At 43.4% G+C, this 18,696-nt stretch overlaps 1 protein-coding gene across 1 annotated transcript in view; it reads left to right on the top strand.

Moving 5' to 3' along the window:
- Positions 1-18,696, top strand: part of LOC132983484 (chondroitin sulfate proteoglycan 5-like) — a 50,022-nt gene that overhangs the window by 27,717 nt on the left and 3,609 nt on the right. Inside the window, 3 exon segments of the mRNA XM_061049801.1 lie at positions 5,837-6,025; positions 11,579-11,735; positions 14,910-14,966. Coding sequence (XP_060905784.1) covers positions 5,837-6,025; positions 11,579-11,735; positions 14,910-14,966 — 403 coding nt within the window.

Raw genomic sequence — 18,696 nt, 5'->3', positions numbered from 1 at the left:
AAACGGCCGTGTGGGGGTAGCCTTAAAACCGCCTACCTTCTCTGGTCCAAAGAAATCCAGAGCATTCAGGACCATCAGATAAGTCAAATGCTGAGTGTCTGTTCTTCTCTATCAGCATTTAAAAACTAATTCCATTGTTTAATCTCTCGATCTGACCAGTATTTGTCCTTTCCCTCCAAAAGCCCTCAGAGTAATGAGACAGTTTGTTGGAATGAGGTTCTGTTTTGTAGGCAGTATAAAAGCTCTTGTTTTATTGTCCAGACTTATTATGGAAAAAGGTTCCAGTGGCCCAAACCGTCCTCTCCTCTCCTCTACCGGCATTATTGCCTCAGATTCACCTTTCCCCGCTGAGTTCACTCAGCTTTCCCCCAATCTCCACAGTTATTGCATGAGAAAATATGGTTTGCTCCAAGGAAGAGTTGCCTAATGCAAATTTAGGATTTATGCTAAATTATTCAGTAAACACGGTGGTGTGCCCTATCCCGTCAATCCACTTCTCTGGCTTTTCGGTCCAGTTTCCTGCTGCTCTCTCTCCAACCTTCCAAAGACCTTGTTGAAACTAAATTCTCCTCTCTGCTCATTGTGCTCCTTTTTTTCAGCCTCCATCTGTTGTTGTGGAAAGTTTTGAGAGAAGGTGACTCTGTATAAAGAATATTTCGTCAATTTTTCAAAGGAAAGTCTCTCTAATAATTTTCGACAACATTTTCAGGGATAAGTTGTTGAATCCTACATTAGCTAGTCTATTGATGTGGATGTAGCCACTCCAATGTCACCCATTAGTTTGTTGACTACCATTTTGAAATGTCAAAGTTTGCATTTTGGCTTTCAACACCATTTAGGATGCTGAGTGCTGAAGATGCTGAACTGCACGGGTACTGTAAAGGAAATGTGTGCAGCTGGTGCAACAGAAAAACGCTGGTCATAGACACGTGCGCTTAAGCTTAAAGGGGACATATTATGAAAAATCCACTTGTACAGTGTTTTTGAACATATATTTGGGTAACCGGAGTGTCTACCAACCAGCAAAGTGTGAAATAAACCCATCCAGTCTTTTGTTTGTGGTCTGCATAAGTCTTACAACACAGAGAAAAATGCTCTGTTTCAAATGTGCTCTCCTTGTGATGTCACAGTGGGATTCTGGTAAAAAAAAAAATCCCCTCCCTTCTCCTGGTATATCCACCCATGGACTCCACCCCCAGCCTAGAACAAAACTTTTACGCAGGGGGGGGGGGGGGGGGGGGGGGGGGTCATTACATTTAAAGAGACACACACACCAAAACGGAGAGTTCTGAGAGAGCTGGTTTATACAGGGTCACAAACCTCCTCTGGTGCTTGACTCATGTTATATTTTGACGAAAGCACAGCACAGATGTTTCATTTAGACCACAGGGGGACTGTTTGAAAAGGTGGAAAAGGGTGATAATAATAATAATGTCCTCTTTAAATTTAAATTGTTACATTAACTACCATACATAGTCTGTACTGATAAAAACACCTGATAATTGATTAGATTTAAAGCTTATCAATAAAATCTTTGATTGCAAGACATCAAATCTTTTGCTTTGGCGTTGTTGATTCCTCAGCTACAAACTAAAAAAAGTATTTTTAGTTTACTAAGTACCTCCTGCTGAGTGTCCTCTGCTGTCCAACAGCTCTCGAGGAACTGAACTGTCAACTTTCTTCCCCTCCCTTCTCAACCTCCATTAGTCCTCATCAAAATCATCAGGGGGTCTTATTAGAGGACCACAACCCCATCTGCACCACTGTCACTTTGTGTAAGTAAAATACTCTCTGTTTGCCTCGTCCTATCTCACCCCACTGGGCCAGACTAATCAGGTAAATATAGAGAGCATTTGTTAGCGCTTTGTCATGTGGCTAGGTGCTGTCCCAAGGTTAAAACTGCTGTATTCCCGCCCTGCTGTGACCACGCTTTAAATGTGGCTGGGGTGAGCGGCAGTGATGGAGATAAGGATGGGTTTGGGAGGAAAACAACATTGTGGGAAGGCCTGTGGGACACGTGGGAGGTTTTATAGGAGACAAGAAAGAACAAGGTGATCTACGTATCCAAGTCATTCAAAGGGTTCTTTAAATGTGGAAAATAAGTTTGACAGTAAAAGTTTTTTGTCCCATATGAGGTGTCATTTTCAATTTGATTTTTCGATGATCTACAGGAAGAGAGATTTGCAGAGGAAGGAAATTGATTCCAAAAGATTGTCTTTGAAATTAATTTATCCATGTTATCTCAGGATAATAACACAGTGATAATTAGTTTATGTGTTTTAGAAAGACATACAGAAGATAGGTCTTGATCTTAACTATAAATAAAAGGAAATGACTGGATGGATGCTTAGGGCTTCCACAGGACAACAATGGAGCTTTTCAGTACTACATCATGCTTTTTATACACAGGCAGTTCTTGTTAGTACAATTCTGCTTGGTTGTTTTGTCATTTCTTGTAATCACAAGTGAATCAGGACATTCAACCTGGCTGACGTGGTTTTTTTTTTCATGACTGTCAAAGAAAGAAAGAGGAAAAAAAATCAGTTGCACAATGTCAAAGCCGAGGCATGATTCAGCTGGAGGCGCTTGGCGAAGTGCAGGAGGAGGGGGGAGGGTGGGGGGGGGAGGAGAAGGAAGAAGGAGGGACGGGCTGAAGGCTGGAATGGGGAGGTAAAGAGCCAGTGAACAAGAAAAGACATTTTTTAAGAAGACAAGCAGCAGGAGAGGAGGAGGAGGAGGAGGAGGAGGGCGAGAGGAAGAAAGAAAAGAAAATTGGAACTAGCCGCTAAAGCACGACTGTGTCCCGGTGGACGGCTGAGCGAGGATGCGTGCGTGTGATGGAATGACATGTCAGCGCCGCATCTGCTCCGTTTACCACTCAGCTGGGTTGCCAAGACGACCAGCACATCCTCGCTCGCTGTGCTCGCCTTCTTCCTTTATGTGTCCCTCCCTTCCTCCCCTCCCCTCCCACGGTCCAACTCTGACTTACATAAAACCTCTTCTTTAAACGAAGGCAGAATTTGCTCTCAGGTTGAGTGCGTTGAAGTCTCCTGGAAAACGTGATGTTGGGGCATCATCTCTCGCCATCTCGCTATCGCTCTCTTTTCTCACACATGCCCACGCTCAAAATGCCTCCTGGCTTGTTTCCAGCTTTTCAATTCAGCTGCATGGTCAAATAACACCATCAAGCATTCAGGAAGGATACAGGAAGTTGTTCACTGAAAAAGAGCCTGCTTAGCATGTAGACACCATAGCAGGAGCGGCCTTACGCCCCGACACCTCCATTCACATAACTCTCATCTCTGTGGAAGTGTGTGTTTACTTAACAGATGCTTCTGATATTAGTTTGTAAACTCACATATTGGGACCGCCGTTCTTTTTTGGTTATATATTCATGTTATATTTTGACCAAAGCACAGCACAGATGTTTCATTTAGAGCACAGAGGACTGTTTGAAAAGGTAGGGATAAGGGATAAGGTGTGTGTTTGGGAAGGATAACTTGGTCATTGCTCTGTCATAGTTTTATTAAAGCTGCTTCACTTCTGTCATTTTCACCACGTTTGCAGCAGAGAATCTTTAACTACGAGTCTCCGTGGTGTTCTTTGTTAAAAGTGAGTATCGTGACTCCGGCATGGTCCTTACCCACGGAAGCAACATCTTTGATACGCATGAAAAAAAAACATGAGAAAAAGAACGAGCACTGTTCCCTTCACGCTTGAAATACCTTCAGCAGTTTTGTATTTTCACTTCGTGCATGTTTCTGTCAGACATCTTGACAGGTCCACGGTCAAAAACATCATGGAGAGAAACAGAGCAAGACTTTCTTTACCAAACAGAAAAACGATGGAGATGAAACCTTTAGCTGAATCTGAGCAATAAAGTAACATGGAAATTGGTGAATATTCTTTTTAAACATTTGATAAAACAAAAGTATTAATTTTATTTTTCAGTTTTGGTCCTCATAGAATGGTTTTTTGCATCCGGAATAACGTGCAGATGACTGAAGAGGAGAAGATGCATTTCAAAGAAAAAAAAAAAAAAAAGCAGTTTGCAGGCTTACCAAAAAGCACATATGGACAAAAGTAACACAGGTAGCAAATCAAAATCTGTTTTTATTCAAGAACTGGTAAAAGGAAAAAGGACAAGAACTACTCTTTGGAAATACAACCTCAGAAAAGTCATGACTGCGTTTGCCTCTATGCTAATCTTATGGCGTCCTAGCCTTAGCTTTAAACTTAACCTGGATTAATCTGCAGCCACTGCAGCAACAGGAAAAGTGAAATGGTCAAAAATGCATGACGTTTAAAGCCCCCGTGAGAAGTTAAACTGGTTATTAAGCAGAATTGAATTACTACTCACTTGATGATTTTATGTGACCTAACATCAGGGACAAGATTGACAATTTCTCTATGGTAATCTTTTAACACCTGTAACTGCTGTAATGGCATATGTGTCAGATGAGACACTTAAAGAAACAGCCTCTTTTACATCCTCTACTACAAATATCATCAATCAGTGACACATTTGACTTAAATATACTGTATGTTAGGATGAGATTTTGGCATGAAGGAATGAAGAGATAAGATGTACTGACCGTGCTTTGTTCACAGGGGGCGCCATCATTGGCACAAACAGAAAGTTCCAAACATGTAGACTGAATCATGTACACGCATTCTCTCACTTGTGACAGTGAATCAGCCTAATGGCCGCTCATTAAGTTGTGAAATATACGTGCCATTTTACACGCCAAAGAGTGTGTAGACAAAGCCATCTGCCGCTGTCGTTTATGTCCCCCGGCGGACACCGTACTCTGCCAAACAGCTACAGAGGGAGTCTGGGACTCTGATGGCAGCTGTGTGTGTTTTTGTGCGTGTGTCACATATGTGCCCATAACGTTAGGGCGCACATGGATGCCCATATGCATTGTGTAAGATCTTATAAACACAAATAGCTTTTATGGTTTTGTGTGTGTGTGTTTTGTTTATGACAGTGAGTGTGTTCAAAGCTGGAAAAACCCCTTGGGCTTCATTTTTTTGTTTATTTTTTTCGAGACACACACAGTCCTGACATTAGCTCTTTTGAATACAGCCTCGGACGCAACCTGCCAGCCACTCTTTAATCCTGCTCACAACCCTGCAGTTGATAGCTTCACAAAAACACTAAAGATTTTATGTAACATGCAACATGTTGGGAAGCCTTTGGAGATAAATATGAATTGGCTCCGTGCTTAATTTATGTCGCACTTATTAAAGCAGACATTACAGTGTGTCACAAACCTTGAAATGTCCAACAATATGTATGCTGTAACAACAGCAGGATGCAATAATAATTAGATAATGTAATTGAATGTAAACTAAGAGAAAGCCTTGTGATAAGAATCAGGAGATGACCCAAGAAAGCAGGACCTTTAGGGTCTGTGTAGAATTAACGCACAGGGCGCTCTCAATCAAAACAATAAGAAAAGATAACGTCAAGGCTGACGGGGAATCATGGGAGTTAGTCTCTCTGCTACTCCTCTCCCCCAATAAGAACAAATCGAGTTGACCATAATCAAGATGAACGGGCGAAACAGACCTGAGGAAGAGAATATTTTTACTGACGATGTATCCAAGTATAATTTACAAGATTTACAGACCAACCTAGAGGTGTATGATGATCAACCAACCAGACTGAAGAGGAACAAATGGGGTAGATTAAGGGCCGGCAGACATCTTGGTGCAACAGTTAAATAAACGGCACTCTGTTACAACTTCATTCCTACTAAGAAGGTGGACCGTTCAGGAATATAACATCAATGATTCACCGTCTACTTTCTCCCTCTTCTGTCTGTTTTAGATGTAACGTCCAGGATTACATCTGGCACAAGGGTGCTCGCTGTGAGTCCGTGGTGACCGAGTTCCAGGTGATGTGTCTGGCCGTGGGCGCTTCGGCTCTGGTGGTCCTGCTGCTCTTCATGATCATCGTGTGCTTCGCCAAAAAGCTCCATGTGCTCAAGACGGAGAACAAGAAGCTGCGCAAACGCAGGTAAGGCTCCAGCAGGAGTCTGTGATAGCGTTTATATCTTCCCCTTTCTTTGCTAATGGAGTGGGCCATCCTTTCTCAGCTAAGAGCCATGCTTAACTTCAATTCTCAGTGTTTTGGGGACTTCAACATAGTGTCATTGCAAACACAACCCTGGGAAATATATCAACTCTCTTCTACTCCCAGGCGTCTCCTGCCCTGGCATGTAGCAGCCAAGGCTAAATGCAACGAAGGCAAACATTACCTGTTGTAGCTTCTCTCACCAGATGACAGGATGGTGCAGTCCACCATCCTTCTTCCCTGCTCTCCTGCACGGATTTCCCGCCTCTCCCAATCAAGCCGGCGGTTCCTTCTTCGTCTTAGCCATTGGACATGTGACCAGTAAGGTCCGCCCCCTCTAGCTTGACAGCCATATAATGGACCTTATCAGGGACAGTGTTGCCGTAACACCTACATATATACTTCTTTAAAAAAAAAAATCAGTAATGCTTACGAGAGTTTTTTTTTTAACAGATATATTAGTATTTCTTCCAGCATCTTTCTGCTGATAACTATACAAAACTCTTTAAAGAGCTTCTTTTAGTGATTTGTCCTGTGAGCTCCAGGCTCTTCTTTGACTCTTGTTCCGTCAAATTTTGGACCAACTTTTTGAAAAATCTCGGACCAAACCGTAACTGGAACTGCTGAGATGGTAAAAGTTTTTACCTGATTGCTGCCAGAGTCTCATGATGGAGTCTTACTTTCTGTGAAGGAGATCTTATTTTACAAAAATGCGGCTCCTTTTAATGAAAGCTTGGTTATTTAAAAGTTGAGGGTTTGTTCACTCGGAACAATCAGGTCTTTGCAGTGTATTGACTGCGAACTTAAAAACTAATCAGAACAGGACTATAACAAAAAGAAAAGGTCACGTCTTTCTATGCTGGGGAAATGAGGCATTAGTCATCATTAAAAATTAAAAGAATGCTGGAAATGTTGAGATATTGAACAAAGAAAGGCAGCAGGATTTGTCCTTCACAGGATTTGAAATAAACATCCTGCAGATGCTTTTTTGTCCTCAGAAATGATTCTTTCACCAAAATAATTTCTTTCACAGCATGTATGACTCAGAATGATTGAGGTGATGGAGGGATCGAGCCTTGGTTGAACCTGTTACTTTTAAGTGGCAGTGCAGTCATGCTAAGGCAGGAGATATTCTTGCTTTTAACTTTGCGTACTTTGAGATAAGAATGAACATAATAGTGACTTAATAATTACGGCTGTCAGCATTAACTAGTTAATCGTGATTCATTTAGGTCTAAAATCTTTAGGTCCTTATTTTATTTCAAAATAAAAGCATGGTTGAATACAAATAGCAAGTTAAATACTCTCAGCTTGAGAGAGTACACAAATTCAAAATAAAAGCCTCACAATCATTTTATTAGATGTGAAATAATGGAATTTCAAACATGCAATTAATCGCGATTATTAAAGAAAATAAGCGATAATCACAATTTATTTTTAATCCTGAACCCAGGCCGCCTTCCAAGAGGACTACAGCCTCCGTACATGCTGGGACCTAACCCATCCGGCGCCCCTTGCTTAGTTTTACCTTTTTACAAACGTAGAAAGATGTATTTCCATGATCTTAGTGTCCCTGCTACCCTCGGATCAATTAAGTGGATCTTTTTAACATGAACCAAATTCATACGGAGATACAGATAAATGTAGACGATTGTAAATGTGAAGTTTGATTTAAAGACGGCGTACAGGATATGAAGTAAATGAAGAAATGCATAGAGGAGGAAGAAAAGGTAGAACAGGAGGTTTCTTTAGGAGGATGAGGAGGGTGTGTGAGACAGAAGAAGAGAGGGTGGGGGATGGGCGACAGAAAAGAAAGAGCGAGACAAGGACAGTCTGCGGGAGGAGGAGGGGAGAGGGTAGATCAGCTGAAAGAGGAGGAGAACAAGTGAGGAAGACAATGAAGGCATGCAGGAGGAAACGGAGAAGGAGGGGAGCTGATGGTGAGCAGCCGGCAGAAAACCAGTTGACAGATAAAAATGAGGGAGGAGGCGGGAGAAGGAGAAGCTGGCGTAAAGAGTCAGAAAAGAGTTCTGTAGGGTCTGAGAGGTATTTTTGTGTAGCGTTACCTTGCTCTGAAAACATGATCAAAATCGTTAAGTTTGCAAGTAGAGTGAAGCAGAGAAAACAAGGAAAAAGAGACTACATGATTTGCATTTATTCAGCTCCCAATCATTATAAAACGACAAAGTAATCATAGCATGGAAGGGGAGGCAGGACAGGGGATCAGCTCTGAGACTTAGGATGCGCAATCCCGCACATGCAGGTTAAATAATAAGTGCATGAAACATACACTCAATGGTAGAGAGGTAACAATACGTCGCAATACATTTAAACATCGATACAAGTATGGACAATTTAAATCTATTTCACAAAAATACAAACTGCAATAAATCTGTAATCTTCCCCGCATGTCATTCCCCACTCCCTCTCTCCTGACGACCTATTCTAACCACTGTCCTATCAGATAAAAGCCCACGAGTAAATCGCAAAAAGGATAGTATCATGAACCCATTATCGTGATATGTATTGTATCAGGAGCAAGATGCACTTGCAGAATGAAGGCACAGCTGGCTAGCAAAACTGCTGACTGTCGTGTTAAAACTTGACGTAACTTCTGATCGAGCAGCTGAACTGAAGATTTTAAAGTCCTGGGTGCTTTTATTGTTCGTTGTAAGCAATAAGGAGGATGATTATGCTTAGTGCACGATTGAAGCCCCACGTTTGGCCCCGCCCCCCCAAAAAAACTGACCTAAAAGAGAACTAACAGTCCAAACTCATAATTCAGTCAAACAGACTTCTCGCTCTTGTGTTTCCAGACCAATTTCAGATTTTGCTTTGCACGCTCTTTAAATAAAGTCTGGTTGTTTCCCTTTATAAATAAAGGTTATTATACGTCAAAAAGGAGAGAAAAGGTGTCAAACCATCACAAGAGTTACTACCTGCAAAGCTTTATTCACATTATTCATGAGAGAATCATTGCCGACACGTTTTAGCCAAACCACCTTCTTCTACTTAAGTACAGATTTGCATTTTTAACGATCTGCATTCAATTTAGATTCTTCTTTTAAAAGCAATTTTTGTAATTTCCTAGAAATAAAAGCAAATATTAAGATACGTTTAAGAAAATATAACCTTTAAATTCATCACCAGGTCTTTTTGATTCTCTTCTCGTTTTCCTTTTCTTTATGAAATATAAAATAAAGTTCATGCCTTGGGCTTCAGAATAAAAACAAAGATTCTGATTCATGCTGTCACTTTCACCTCTGGACATACGAGCACGATTTGGATTACATTCGGAAACATTCATGTGTGTGATAAAATGTTGTAATTCCTGTGACTGTAGCTCAGAATCCTTACACGGAGAGAAAACGACCATCAGAGGATGCCGGACTGAATTCAAAGCGATGGGGAGAACCAGAGTGACAGACGGATTGAAGGATTGAATATAAAGAGGAGTGGAGGCTGGCAGCAGGGTGGAGGATGGAGGGTGGATGGGTGGGGGTCGGTTTGGCTTAGCTTTGCCAGCGCCTGTGTTTTAGCGACCGTCTCCCTAGCAACAGAGCTGTCCTGGATGAGAGCAGCAGCAGCCGGGCGATCGAGCGATGAGGATGCAAATGTGAACCGAAGCACCAAATCCTCAACACCAGATCCCACGCTTACGGGTCTATTTTTACCTCAAACACGGACGGTTAGCATGCTAGTCATGGCGGGGGAGATTATGGATGATGAAGATGAGGGTGAGGAGGAGAAGTGGCGCACTCAGTCGCCAGCCGAGCTAGCAGAAATAAAAATAAAAAATTGCAGAAAATGGTGATGTCACTGGTACTCTGCATCCAGCTGAAAGTAGGGCAGTCTGAACAGGAGGGGGGAGGGGGGGAGGGAGGAACAGGGGGAGGCGGGGTTGACCTACATACAGCTGTGCGACCTGAGGGGTGTGTGTGTGTGTGTGTGTGTGTGTGTGTGTGTGTGTGTGTGTGTGTGTGTGAGTGTGAGTGTGAGTGTGTGTGCAGAGCGTCGGGGTGCAGCATGAAAGAGACAACACAGCCTCATCAAGTGGTCGGCTGAAAGAAATCGAAGCGGAGGAGGAGAGAAGGAGGAGGAGGAAGAGAGGAAAGATAAGAGGAGTAAAAAAAAGGAGGGCAGGATGAAACAGGGGGAGGAGGGGGCGGCAGTGAGGGAGAAACTGTTGCAGGGGAGCAGTGAAAGAGAAAGTGAAAGAGGGAACAAGAGAGGATGGTCAAAGTGAAAAAAAAAGCTCAGTGTGACACATTCAGGGGAACGTGTGAGTGTGTGTGCACACTGCTGACAAGGCTCATGAATATATGAGACTCCCACACACCCCCATCTGCTCTGGGTAATTGCAGTCGCAGTGTTTCTCTGCAGCAGTCGAGATCAGAAAGAAAGAAAGAAAGAAAGAACGTAGGAAAAAGAAAGATGAATTATGTGCATCCCTGTCAGAAGACGTTAGAGGTTACTGGCTCCACCTGTCCGTCAAAGTAATGTCACTTTGGTATTCTCCTCCAGGTAAATGTTAAACCATTCAATCTGTTACGAGCAGAAAGACGAGGCATGAAGGAGCAAGCTGGCCACAAATATAAACAAATAGCCGCGCATCGGTTTGATCGGATAAAATAATCGGTGTCGTCGTTTCTCTGCTTTGCAAAGTCTGGGGAAGAAAGTACTGCGTCAGACGTGGGTCAAAGTTTAGCCTCTTTCATGTAACTAAATCTGATGGTCAAAAATGAAATATGAATCACAATTTGTTGCATCACAGATAAAATGTTTGACTCCTGCTGTCTAATTAATGCTGCTTTCTTGCTTTTTTTCTCCCCCTACTCCCTTTTTCCCGTCTGTCTGTCTGTCGGTCGTTTCTTGGACAATAATCTTTTTCCTGAATGTCTTTTTTTGTTCCTTTTTGTTTCACCGTGTCTGCGTCGGTTTGTCTTCCTCTCACCTTGTGGATCATTACCTGTAAACGTCGCTCCCCCCCCTCCCTCCTCTCTCGCTCTTCTTTTCCCCTTCTCCTGAATTCTTTTTAAATCCTTAAACCGTCCTGTACTTTTAATTATCTTTCCAATCCTCTTTTTTTTTATTATCTGGAACCCCAATTTCGCTGCTTTTACCCTCTTAACCCTCCTCTCTTTTTTTCCCTCCTTGGCCTCTCTCTCTTAAATGACCTTCCCTCTTCTCTTTCCTTACACTTTCATCTCCCACCTCCTCTCTCTATATTTCCTCATTCTCTTCTTCCCTTCTTAAAACACATTTTCAAATCCTTCTCCTCCTCCCTCCTTCTCTTCCTTTCCTCAATATCTTTTAAAATCTTCCCTTGTTTTCCATAAAATCTCTTAATTTCTGTCCTCTCTGATGCCTCCTAACCAACTCTTTTTCCTTGTCTGCAACTCTTTCACCATATATTTCGCCCCCCCCCCTCACCATATTTGTTTTCTCCCCTCTCCCCTCTCCCCCTCCCCCCTCCCTCCATCTTCCGACCACCAGCAGTAAGTACCGGCCAACATCGGAGACGCACAATGATAATTTCTCGCTGTCCACCATCGCTGAGGGCTCCCACCCAAATGTAAGGAAACTGTGCGACACCCCTCCTAACGTCCCTCATGCCCGTGCATTGGCTTACTATGATAACATTATCTGTCAGGTAACGTGGTTCTCAACCTCTCTCTCACCCCTTTTTCTGCATCTCCCCCGCAAACCCTGCCCGGGCCCTCTGACTCCCTCCCCCTCCCCCATCCCCTAATGCATGGGCATGAGTGTCCTCCGATACTCTGAGGTGTGCTTTACGGTAAAGAGGTCGGTGGGAGGGGCCGGAGTGGGGAGGAATGGCGGGAGTTTTCTTAATGAATGCAAGGGGCTGACAAAGAACGCAATTTGATGCATGTAAGTCGGTCATACAGCTCATAGCGACAGGAAGTCCCGCCCCTTTATAATGAGCCGGATCATTTTAATGAAAGCTGGCTTTTGTTAGCTCACACGGCTCTTCATTTGGTCCCAATTTGACTTAAACCAGCCAAATGTTTCCAATGTATGATTCAGGTTAAATTGCAAACAATATGGCTACCTGTTTTGATACCACGGCAACAACAAACACACAAGTCCAAGCTACACAATATTTGGAAATGTCTTCTGCTTTTAATCACCGAGCAAACTGCTGGACACAGTCTCCAACTTTACAGATGCATACGTGCATTTTAAACCATGTCCCCTCCTCTTCTCTACTTATCTTTGTCAGATCTTTAACACCTAAAGAACTTGAAACACGTCCACCGCTGCTCTCCTTTTGACTTGAATCTGTAGCTGTGTAGAAAGCTTGGACATTTTGATAATTCAAAGAAAATTGTAAAAAGTATTGTAAAAAGAAGAAAAGTGGTATCTGAAAATTTGACAGCCTTAAGCACATAAAGATCTGAGTACACATGTTTAACAATCCATATGTAACGAAGATTGTGAAGTAAATGGATTTGAATGAGCTCTTTCTCTTATTTAGGAAATAATAACGACGTGAAGAGGGAACAGGTGCATGTAGGATAGAAAATTGCAAAAGTAGAATAATCGATACCCAGGGACGTGAGACCAAATATGTAGAGTAACATCTCAAAGCGTGCACATGCAGGTTGTTCTTATGGCAACAACTCGGCTGTCAAGTCTAAAGAGTTTCATCCGGTTTATTGATTCAGTTCTCCTGGTTTATTGCTTATCGATCCGACACACACACAAGACAGTGTCAGATAAAAATAGTTGAGGTGTTATATTGGCTGCTGGAGCAACATCGACTTTAGTTTGACACATTTTTGCAGAGAGAATCTGTTCCAAGTGTTCTCTTGATATTTAAGGCGCATCACAGTCAGCGCTCTGCTTTATTTTGACTGAACGGCGTCCCCGCTGCACGCTGCACGCTGCACGCTGCACGCTGCACGCTGACACAGAGCAGATGCAGCATTAACGCAGCCAAGGGTCAGAGGTTAAACTCCCCCTGAAACCATGCAGACTGAACATTAATGCACTCGCCTCTCACAGTGCGCCCGGCGACAGCAGCAAGCTCAACCCTGACCCCTTTAAGAGAAAACTCCCACAATCCCTCGCTCTGAGCGCTGCCCAACCTGCCTCTTTCTAACCTGCTCTCTCTTTAATCACCTCTTGCATCGGTATGTCATGGCATTTCTGTAATGCCGCTGACATGCGCCACCTGGTGGACATGTTGGCCACTGCAGCTTTGCTTATATGTTTACAGAACTGTACCAGAATGTTTGTTTATCCTGAAAAACGGGGCGGGGAGAGTGTTATGATTCATGGTTGTTTTTTTTCCTGTGGGGAGGTTGTGGGAGGATCCCAAACAGGTAAGGTAAATGTGCGGGATGACTTGGGAGAAATGGTCGGGATATCAGGATAAACATCTGAGATGCAACGCCTCGTGCTGCCTGCAGGAGGCAGCAGAGAGTCAACAGTCACTAACCTGAGCATGTGTAGCTATAGTGGCTACGCTAACGTTGTAGCAGCATGGGTAGTTCTTGTGCTACAACCGAGGTAGAGTTTGTTTTGTTTCTGTTCTGTGAAGGTGTGGTACCACCCTCTAACTACTCCATCAGTAGTTCTGTTCACTTGTAAGGCTACAGCAGCTTAGATGTCTCTTTACAGTAGAAGAAACATGGACCCTTTAATATCACCCAAATACATTTTGTCATCACCCTAAAAGAAAATAAACCTCTAAAAAGTATCATAAAAAAACATCCATCATCCCCTCTTAACCACATCTCTTAAAACGGTCACTTTCTAACTCAACACCACCAGCGTATCATAACTCCCCAGTCATCACTCATCCTCTGGACTGAAGAGTTGTTGTAAACGCTTTAAATGGTTTGTTTTTTTTTGCAAGCGCAGTTTGGTTTTTCACCCCAACCATGAAGCAGTGCTGCGATAGACACGTGTTTGTTTCTTGCACTTGGTTCCAAAATGCGGCCGCCAAGCAGTAAAAACACATTTATTCAGCTGTAATTTGATAATCCACTGGTGGTCAGTCGGTTGCAATCAGGTTCAGGTTTTTTCATTTTTACCTGCAGGTAAATTTGGTTGCAATGAGAGTAGCATATAGTTACAGTATTACAGCACAGACAATTCATAAAATACTGACAACCTCTCTTGGCATCAAGTGCATGTTCCAAATGCAGCACGTCTGCCCTCTTTTCTAACTTAAAGCAAACAGAAGACTATTCCAACTACTGTTCAGTCCAGATCTATTTTCTAACACGTTCCAGCCGCATTCAAAACTCACTTTGCCGTAAACAACGGACCTCCTGAAACCAAAAACCATACCATCACTTTCCCCCTGAAACAAACCCACTAATACAGCAAACAACCTCGGTTCCCTTCCCGACCCGAAGTCACGACTGGTGGAGAACCGTCACCAGAAATAACCAAACCTTCATTAACTTTGGTAACACAGAATCATATCAGTGCACAACCAGAGAGTCTTTGTTTGAAGCCGAGCTGTGAGTTACAGCTGACGTCTGAAAGGAAGTTACTCTCTGTCTCCAACACTCTCTCTCTCTCGCTCTCTCTCCCTCTGTTTTATCTGTCTGCTTCTTTTTCGTCTTCTTTCTCTCTCAGACCTCCTTCTAGATCTTCATGTATCGTCTCTTATCTATCGCTGTTCCTCCTTTTTTTTTATCTGTCCTCTCTGATCTTCTTCTTTCCCGTCCGTCTCTCTCTCTCTGTCTCTGTCTCTCTCTCTCTCTCTCTCTCTCTCTCTCTCTCTGAGGATGCCTTGTTTGGTTTATTTTGAGGAGTATAACCCTTTGCCCCATCCCCCTCCCCTCAGAAAACCATGAGCAGATACACCTGGGAGTGTAAGACCAAAGAGGAGTCCGACTGTGAGGTAAGACCAAAATCCCCAAATGTCAGATAGTCCCCACCCCCCCACCCAGCCCCCCCACCCCCCTTCTCTCTCACCTTCCCAGACAGCTCTCTCATTGTTACTGTGGCCCTGTCAATCACCCTCTCTCTCTCTCTCTCTACTCGTCACTGGATCGATCCGAGTCTCGACCCCTCCCTCCAAAACTGAAATTAAATGTTGGATAAAAACACGACGAGAGAAAGAGTTTAAATACCAAACATCACCTGTTAATGGACTTAAGCATAACCCCGTTTCTTCATTAGCGTGCAGACAAACACCAGGATGGATTAAAACGGATTCTGGTTTCAGTTATTCTTCAAAACATGGACCCCATATCTCCCTATCCAGACTGCTGACTTACCTAGCTTGTCTTCAGTGGCGCGGGGCGAGGCTGAATCAGTGACACAGCAAGCTGCAATTTTCAGATTTTTTAGTTCCCAAAAAACAACCAAAAAACAAGAAAGATAAAATAATAAAGTGGTCATCTCTTAACTACCCGGGGACTCTATAGTCGGGGAGTCAATAGTCGGTAGACATCATGTCAAACAAAACCCAGAAAGCTGCTAAAATGAAAAAGACGTCACGCCTCATTGGACGCTCTATCACGACAAGACCCCCGTTTGTTACACCCCACCCTAAAGTCAGAGATACACTGTACGATATAAGCCCCATTCTGAGCCGATCTTGAAGTCGCACGACTGAATTTCAGCCCAATCGCTCGTCTTGTGCAGTGTCGTGAACAGGGAGGGCACGAGGGCCAATCAGGGCTCGACCTGCTGCTCCTGACCGGTCAGAAACATTTCTGGCACGTTGTAAACTTTGGTCAGTGTTTGTATTTGAGCCGTGCAACTGAAATACACATAGATCTGATTTTAGGCGGATAAATAAATGTTTGAAAATAAAATAAATGAGGTCACTTTGACCTCTGAAGCACGCTCTCTCTCTCTCTCTCTGCTGCAGGCGTCAGGGACCGGAGGCGACATTAGATGCAGCTTACATAACACTCCTCTGCTCACACTCCTACTCCTAACAGAGCAGTGGAGTACTTTTTCAGTACGACATTCACTCGCCCACTTAGGCATGGAAAATGTAAGCGATGGGGGGGGGGGGGAGAGAAGCATCACAAAGCGAACTGCATTATAAAGCTCAGCTGAAGCTCATGTCACTGTCCCGATCTGAATGATCAACCGGGCGTGGACTTAAAGTGCATTAAGCAAATACATCGAGGGAGGGCCGAGATTTTAGCTTAATTTTTGCTAGTTTATATTTTAATCTCAGGGGCAACTAATCCTGTTGCTTTGTTTTAGCTGGAGAAGTAACTTCCATGTATGTTTTATCGGTCATTAGCAACAGCTGTATTGTGCAGTGTGAGTTTATGAATCCACTCGTAAGAAAGACTGGACCCGACCTTCAATGTGATGTTCATAGGAAAGTATTTATTTTATATTCTTTGCAAATTTACCATCCTTATGAACAGTGGTTCTCAGGACCCACCACCTTCCTCTGGGAAAAATTGCGACCGAAATTTCAGATATTTTTCTACCAATCAGATTTATTCACTTCAAATGTGTGCAGTTTGATCCTCAGTCTGTACAAAACATTTTGACAGAATTAGGAAACTGATTTTAAAAACATGTTTAAAAAACGCTACACAGCCTTATTTAACAAGTTTTTTTTTTCGAGGGCACACATCTGCGACCCACCTCTGGGTCCCGACCCACCAGTTGAGAACCACTTCCATACAAGATGTGTGAAATCCCTCGTTCACACATCATAAATAGAAAGTTCCTGGAGGTCAAAACCAACTCAGAAACGGTGCTCCTGCAGCGAGTCAAAAAAAAAAAAGAATTTACGGACAAATTAAAGCGAAAATGCAAACACACACAGAGCAAATATCCGCGTCTACATTCTATTTACGAGCAGCACACACACACATGCCCGTCATATCTGAACAAAAACACACTCAGGTGAATGTCTTGGTGCAGCTACAGGACGCTCTGTGCATCATTCACCGTGCAGCCTGAACCCTAGTGTCCTCAATCCTCCCTTCAGTTGTTTAACAGAGTCCAGACACAGTTTGCTCTGCAGAAAACGCTCAGATCAAATTGTTTTTTTTTTGTTGTCAATACTAAACAAATTCGACACGGTAAATGAATTGACCGGCCGGACCTGACCGTAATTTATCAGAAAATGTCATTTCCATCGACTGAGTGCGCTCTCAAGCCGGCGGATGAGATCTGAGACGACCTTAAAAAAAAGTCCACAGGGGCGTCTGTGGCGCAGTGGTTAGTGCGCGCGACCCATGTATGGAGGCTGTAGTCTTCCAAGCGGGCGGCCCAGGTTTGAGCCCAGCCTGTGGCTCCTTTCCCGCATGTCATTCCCCTCTCTCTCTCTCTCTCTCTCCCTGATTTCAGACTCTATCCACTGTCCTATCTCTACAATAATGGCACAAGAAGCCCCAAAAATAAATCTTTAAAAAAAAGTCCACACTCTGCAGGCGAGCAGCAGAGACGTTAGAAAAGAGAGAGAATCAATTTTCCCATTAAAACTATGAACAGCTCCTCTCGCCTTCATATTCCTCTGCACTGCACACAAACACACAATCAGACCTGACACAAACACTCACACCTGTGCAAACACAAATATATGCTCAGGGAAAAAGAGCCAGTCGGTAAACACAAGCAAAAGCTCGAACGCTAACGCACACACACGAGTCTTGGAGAGAGCAGCACAGGCGGGGAAATGTACTCTTTACACTGGACATAAATACCAACGCAAATATTCGACGTATTAAGGCGCCAAGCATGACAACGAGCAGATTCACTGACTGTCAAACCACATCGATTTAAAGCCCCTGCATCATCTGCAGTGAAAGAGCTGGATCACTGCACCGGGTTGACCCAGCTCTGCATGAGTTCAAGCGTTACCTATTTGAACCTGAGTTCTTAACTTGCGACAGTTTGCGCTTTAACTGCAAATGTCCACATACTCCGTGCTCGCCGCAGTCCTCCAGCGTTTGCTCCCTTTCCAGTCGATGCTTGTATTTCCACAGCACGAGCTGCACATCTCATTTTAAATATACATAAACACTTTAGGTATGTCCCCCACTGTCTGCATTAATGTGACCTTATAACCATATTACACATGTCCAATGCAGAAGACGCACACACTGACGGCCCGTGTGTGTGCGGGTCAGACCAGCAACAAACAAACAAACAAACAAACAAACGTCTTTTAGCTAACTATTTGAAGATTTACTGAACTCTCCTGATCACAATAATCCACCAAACTGAGTCCCAACGATTTAAATCCAGAGAAAGATTTTATCCCAACATGTTCGATCCATAACGATCCACAAAACTGTTCAAAAAACGTCCGCTGACCTTTTGATGACACTTCATAACAGCCAATGAGAGTCTTTGTTGGGAAGGAGGTGCCTCCCCCTGTTCTGGCCGCTAATTGCACGCTCCTGTGTTGATGATTGACTTCTCTTATGTCCAATCAAATCCTCTGATCATGGATCTGCCGCTTCTATCTATACTTCGGGATGATTTCTTCATGCTCACACTCAGGAGAGTGATTTAAAATACGAGTACCAAGAGAGGCTCTCTGAGTCATGACACATTTGGAGGAAACAGACAAATCTATGTAAAGTCAGACATTAAACCCCCCCCCCCATAGAGCTGGAATGGAACGATCCTTGTGCTTGACT

Source organism: Labrus mixtus, chromosome 11 (genome assembly GCF_963584025.1).
Source record: "Labrus mixtus chromosome 11, fLabMix1.1, whole genome shotgun sequence".
Lineage (NCBI taxonomy): Eukaryota > Metazoa > Chordata > Actinopteri > Labriformes > Labridae > Labrus > Labrus mixtus.
The sequence above is the reverse complement of the archived record's forward strand: the minus strand, read 5'-3'. Positions and strand labels throughout refer to the sequence as shown.